Source organism: Nannospalax galili, unplaced genomic scaffold (genome assembly GCF_000622305.1).
Source record: "Nannospalax galili isolate Female #2095 unplaced genomic scaffold, S.galili_v1.0 scaffold31, whole genome shotgun sequence".
NCBI lineage: Eukaryota > Metazoa > Chordata > Mammalia > Rodentia > Spalacidae > Nannospalax > Nannospalax galili.
In genome coordinates this window covers 5,085,245-5,091,542 of record NW_008332149.1, presented here as the reverse complement: position 1 = coordinate 5,091,542, position 6,298 = coordinate 5,085,245, and the positions used below count along the sequence as shown (strand labels likewise).

General features: G+C 45.9%; 1 protein-coding gene across 1 annotated transcript in view; it reads right to left on the bottom strand.

The window, feature by feature from the left end:
- Positions 1-5,116, bottom strand: part of Cacul1 (CDK2 associated cullin domain 1) — a gene marked incomplete in the record, with an annotated part of 73,990 nt that extends 68,874 nt beyond the window's left edge. Inside the window, 1 exon segment of the mRNA XM_008827320.3 lies at positions 3,555-5,116. Within this exon segment, the coding sequence (XP_008825542.2) occupies positions 3,555-4,473 (919 nt within the window).
- Positions 5,117-6,298: the final 1,182 nt, after the last annotated feature.

Here is a 6,298-nt window from a genome sequence, read left to right as displayed (position 1 = left end):
TAAATAAATAAATAAATAAATAAATAAATAAATAAATAAATAAATAAATAAATAAAATAATCTGAACAATTACCACAAAATTGTCAGAAAGACCAGAAATCACCTGAAAAACCCAAAAGCACAAGTCACAGAAATGCACAGTGACACTCCATGGAGTACCACCATGCAGACTGCCTGACTGAAGACTGACAATACCAAGGCCGCAGAGAGCGCAGTCTCCAGCACAGAAATTCCAGGGGTGTTACTGGGCTTGTCAAACAAACCAAATGTAACGCTGATGGTATCTAATTGAATTTCTAGATTAAAATGGAAAAAAAGGACATTCCTGTAAGAATTCGATTCAGGAACATAGAAACTCCGGCCATCTGTTAAGATCCTCTTCTAGTTTCTTACTGAAGTTTTAACATGTGCCCTTAAAGGCCTGGAGTTGCTACAGTTTTGCTGCTATTATTACAGACAGCATCTATTCTCAGTACCATTACCACTGTATGAATATTGCTCATTCTTCCAGGTTGATGGTAAATCTAATGATCCATCTACACTGAGTTTCCCTCTTGGTTTTAATGGTTCTTCTTGGTAAATACTAGTGCCAAGTTCTGATCTCACTACTTTCCTTCGTCTTCTCGTTTTCCTTTTTTTCTTTTTATAAGACAGGGTCTCACTATGTATCCCTGACTGACTTGAACTCAGATCCACCTGCCTGGGTCTCCACAGGGCTGGGATTAAAGGAGCACACCACGTGACCCAGCAGTCAGAAAGACTTTTCTTAATGTGTTAAACAGTAATAGAAATAAGGTACATCCATGGCTTATTAGCATCTTTTTTTTAATATTTTATTATTTTTATTTTATGTATATGAATGTATTGCCTGCATGTATGTGAGCGCACCCGTGTTATGCAATGCTGCGGAGGTCAGAAGAGGGCTTGGGATTCCCCTGGAACTAGAGTTAAGTAAGGTTCATAGCCGCCATGTGGGTGCTGGGAATTGAACCCGGGTCCTCTACAAGAGCAGTCAGTGCTCTTAACCGCTGAGCCATCTCTCCAGCCCCTTCGTTAGCATCTTATAATGAATATATCAAAAATGTCTCCATGGTTGTTATTATTTGCTGTAGGGTTTTAGTAATGACTTTTATTTACTTATCTTGTACCCCAGCTTTGTTTTTATCATAAATAGGTGCTGGATCTTAAATGGTTAAATGGCATTAAAAGTCATATTGAAACAAAACAGGACAAACTATGAATCATAATCTTTTGACCACATGTCGGTTGGATTTGATGAGCTAGCACTACATGGGCTTTTCACTTCTATGCTTATAAGTGTAACACACCTATAATTTTCTTATCTGGTTTTAGAATCAAGATCTCCCTAACCCCATAAAATCATCTTGGTGTTGCTTGTTTTGCTTTTCTCTCCTATGTTCCAGAACTTATAAAAAAAGAAATGGCTACTCAAACCTGATGGAGCTCATGTCGGAGAGCATCTGGATCCAGAATTTCTGAAAGGGGAAGTCCTTAGCATTACCACTTCAAGTTCCTGAACTATTTATTAGTCCAAGCTTTCTTCCAATATCAACTTTCAGTTAATAGTTTTCTAACAATCATACACTTCATCTATGTTTTCTAATTTATTGGCATATTATAATTTTTTTTCTTTGAGACAACGTCTCCCTGCAGCCTCAGCTGGCCTAGAACTCACTGTGTAGATAAGGCTGACTTCCATCTCCAGAGATCTACTTACTTTGCCCTTCCAAGTGCTGGCATTAAAGGCACGAGCCCCCATGCCCAGCTTCAGCATATAGTAATATTTTTAAATCTAATGTTCTATGTCTATTTTTCATTTATTCGCAACTTTTTTCCTTGACCAATCTTATCAGAAGTCTGCAGAGCTTTGGGGATTTTTTGTGAAAAGGTCTTGTCTATCACCAGCTGGCCTTTAACTCCATATGCAGCTGAGGATAACCTTGAACTTCTTTCTAATCCTCCAGTCTCTACCTCCAAAGTGCTGGGATTGCTGGGATTACAGTCATGAGCCACTACGTCTGGTTTATGAAGTACTAGGGATCAAATCTAAGGTTTTGAGCATGCCAGGCAAACACTCTACCAAAGGAGCTAGCTGCATGCCTAGCCACCATTCCCCATCCCCACAGTATCTTTCCAAGGAACTACCTTTTGGTTTGGCAAATCCTTTTGCTCTCATCAGCTTGGCTGGTAACTTCTGCTCTTTATGCTGGTTCAAAGGAACTATTTACGAATTAATCTGAGTCAGGCATGGTGGGGCACACCTCTGATCCCATCCTTTATGGGACAGAGGCAGGCAGATCTCTGAGGCTCAGGCCAGCCTGCAGCCTGGTCTACATGGCAAGTTCCAGGCCTGCTGGGGCTACAGAAAGACCCTGTCTCAAAATTTTTTTTTTTTAAAAAAAAAGGAATTAATCCAAACTTCCTTCAGCATTTAAGGTAAATCACCCTGCCACTTAGTCGTAAAGGTCTAGTTTCACAACACAGCCTTCAACACACACAAACTATATTATGTAAATGGTAGTCCTGCATATGCACAACAGGGAATAATCACATATCTTCCCAACCACACCTCCTCACAAGTGACTTTGCCTAAAGCAGTATCTTCAAGGCAAATAAATAAGGCTGTGCCGTTCCCATAATTTTTTGTCTAGGGTTGTAACTAGTTATCTCCATCAGGGCAAATACATTCTCTGCAGTTGAGTGCCACAGCTTTACAACTGGTAACTAGAAATAACATCTCCAGCCGCTTTACTAGATGCCATTTTAAACTGGAAGCTAAGAGGAGGGAGAGACCTGGCCGCAGTGGTCACAACCATTTCACCACACCACCACCATGGGTCAGAAAGCACCATCTTTTCCTAGCTACGGAACTGAACTACCTGTGAACATTTGTGTTTGCTTGTGGTCTTGAATCTTTCTGCCTGCAACTAAATGTTAAGGCGACAGAGCCCGGGGCAAGGCCACAAGCTGAACTGCTTCTCTGAGAAGTGGTTTTATACATCAGCTTCAAAACGGTAGTCGCGGCTACCACCGCATTAGGAAGCCGCATGCCAAAGTGCAGACAAGAGAGTGCACAAGGTGTTCATTTGATGAGTCAACTTTCAGATTCCCGATCTACTTGTTGTCCAGTGGCTAAGAACACAAGAACACAAGCTACCAAATTTCTTTGCTACTCATTGGTTGCAAAAAAAGATAGAAGGCCTCTCTCCGGCTAACGAAACTCAAGCCTGCCCTGCTCCCCTCACTTCAGAAGGTGAAACTTTAAGAGGAGACTCTTGAGAAAAGAGCTTTCTCATGTTGAGAGATGCCAGGCCTAATAAGGCTCGTGTCTGCAGTAGAACCTGGAGCCAAGTGCGCAGGTAATGCAAGAAGCCAGGGCCTTTCGGCGCCGGCCGCAGACACAGAACCAGAAGGGGGAGGGAGAGGGAAGGGGAAGAGAGGACAGACCCAGGCCTGGAACAAAGGAAATGGGGCTGCTCCCAGGGCCAGTGCGGAGGAGAGGCAGCCCAGGCTGCGGGAAAGGCCGGACTCACGGAACTTGGAGGTGGAGGTGTTGATGTTGATGGTGGAGCTGGGGGTGGGGGCAGGGGCTGTCTTCGCCCCAGCGGCGTCGCAGCTCTTCAACATCATGATCACCCCGTTGGCCTCCGGCAGGGGCGGCGGCCCCAGCGGGAGCCCGTCCTTGGGGCCCTTACTGTCCATGGAGTCCGAGGGCACGGCGAGCAGCTGACCCCCCGGGGGTTCTCGGTCCGGGATAGACGGCGGCGGGGGCTGCCCGAAGCTGTCCACGGCGGCCTCCCAGTTGTTGTGGTTCTGGTCGTCCATCATCGCCTCGTAGGTGAGCATCTCTTCTTCCATGCTCTCCTCCATCCTGCCGGGCCGGCACCCGCCCGCCTCCCAAGCACCTGCCGCCCGTCTCAGCCCCCAGGCGTGGGGGCACAGCAGCCGCCTTGTGTTCACATCGCCCGGAGCCCGCACGGGCGCGGCGGAGAGGCCAGCGTAGCGCAGGGGATCAACTGTCCATCCGGCCGACTCCGCTGGAGGAGCCGCTACCTGTGGTGGGCGCTCCGAGGCTCTAGTTCTGGGAGAGGCAGCCGTAAAGCGGCAGAGACTTTCACGACATTTTACAGCTGCTTTCAGAAGGCAGCTGGGAAGGGCGTTGGGGTAACGGCCAGTAAGGCACGTGGTGCGAGCGACCAGCCCAGCCCGGAGAAAGCCGGGAGGAAAGAGGCGGGCGCTGTAAGTCACTTCAGCGCGACCAGGCTTGGCCCCATCTTCGCCAGCTGGGGCAGTGACTCGTCTAGAGAATTCGCTGGCTCCGCCCCTCAGGATGCCGTCACTGGTAAAGGCGTTTCCTCTAGAGGTGTGGGCTGCGCTTGAGGATGCCTGAAAAACTAGCAGGCGTCCAGTGTTGCACTTATTAGACGTTTTTCTTTTGAAACGACATCGCATTTCACGTCTCTCACTCCATAGCCCAAGCTCTGACCTCCAAGTCCCGGCAGTCCTCCTGCCTCAGCCTTCTGAGCGTGGAGATTACAGGAGTGCGTCACCATACACCTTTCCATGGTTGTGATTTTGCTCTCTGTCGCTCAGGCCTGGGCCTCGAAGTCCAGACTTTGCCTGGGGGTGGAAATACAGGACCCAGGTATTGACTGTGAGTGGAGCAGACTGCAGGTGTGCGCCTTCCTCCGCCTTGGTACCCGAAACAGAACGCCGAATAATGCGTAGTGGAGAAGGCTAATGCATTTGGGGTGTTGGATTTTTTTTGTTTTTGCGTTGCTGGTAAGCGGACTCAAAACCTCACATACCAAGCCAGCTTCATCCCCAGTCTCCTATGAATACTCTTTTAACTATTCATAGTTAAGTCATTTAACGTCTCTGTATACTTCGGCCAGAATGGTATTTTTAAATGGCAAGCTTCCTACCAGATTCACAAATCTTAACTACACCGTGAAAGGTTGTGTGTCTCGAGGGCCAAATATGAACATGATGTAACTCTCCGTTAGAGTACATTAGCATACACAAGTTATAGAAACAATATGTCAGAATGCTGTTATTGATTGTGGAACCCCTTCCAGCAGAGGCGGGATGAAGTCTAGAAAAAAAAAAAAAAAACCTCGAGTTAGCATTTATTATGTCCACAAGAGAAGGAATTATCCTGAAGGCAAGAATTGCTGAGAAGTTGCAACCTTTGATGTATTTCAGTAACCACATTTGTTCAGCTTCTCTACGCTTTATCTCTTTAATCCCAGCACTCGGGAAGCAGAGGCAGGCGGATCTCTGTGAGTTCAAGGCCAGCCTGGTCTCCATAGTTCCAGGACAGCTGGGGCTACAGGGAGACCCTGTCGAAAAAAGACCAAAAGAAAAAAAAATGTCTTTACCAATCACTAAATTGATTTAACAGTAGGTAGTGCTGCCTCGTACTAATCAAGGACGTTTAAGTCGGCACACTTTTTTCATTCTATGATCTTGGGATGTTCAGTGATATGCTTTTTGTTCTTTCTATAAAGGAGAATTAAATGAAATGAGAAATATATGCAACCTAAGAATTCCAAACAACAAAAAGATGACAGGAGGAAGACAAATTATCTTTTACAGACAACTAATAGTTTGTCCTCAGTAGACCAGGTAGATGGTGGGTGGGTGTGCTAGTCACTTGGGTTGTTACTGTGACAAAAATATCTTAAAGGCAGTTGAAGGAAGGATTTGTTTTGGCTTACAGTTCCAGAGGTACTGTCTGTCATGGCAGAGGTGTGGTGGCAGAGGCCGGAAGCAGCTGGTCATACTGTGTTCCTAAGTCAAAAAGCAGAGAGATGAATATTGATGCTCAGTGTGTGTTCACCTTTCTATCTAGTCCAGTATCCCAGCCCAGAGAATGGTATTGGCCACCTTTAGAATGGGTATTCCCCCCTAAACCTAATCTAGACAATCCCTCTCATCAGATTGACACAATTAACCATCACAGTGAGTGTGTCTAACAATAAAGCCTATATAAAAGATCCTTTACACGGGAGACAGAAAAGCCATGACCTTATCTGGCCTGCATCAAAATACACGAAGCAAATGGTTGACAGAAATACAGAAAGATCTGTCATCAAAGTAAGTCCTTTTCACATATATCTCTAACATTGCAATGAGTTGAACATGCCTCCCAAAAGATTTCTGTGTCCTAGTCCCTCAAATGTGGCCTTATGGGGGGGGCAGATTTAAGTATATCAAGGATCTTGAGAGATCATCCCAGTCATCCACGTGGCCCATACAAGTGTACGTAGAAAGA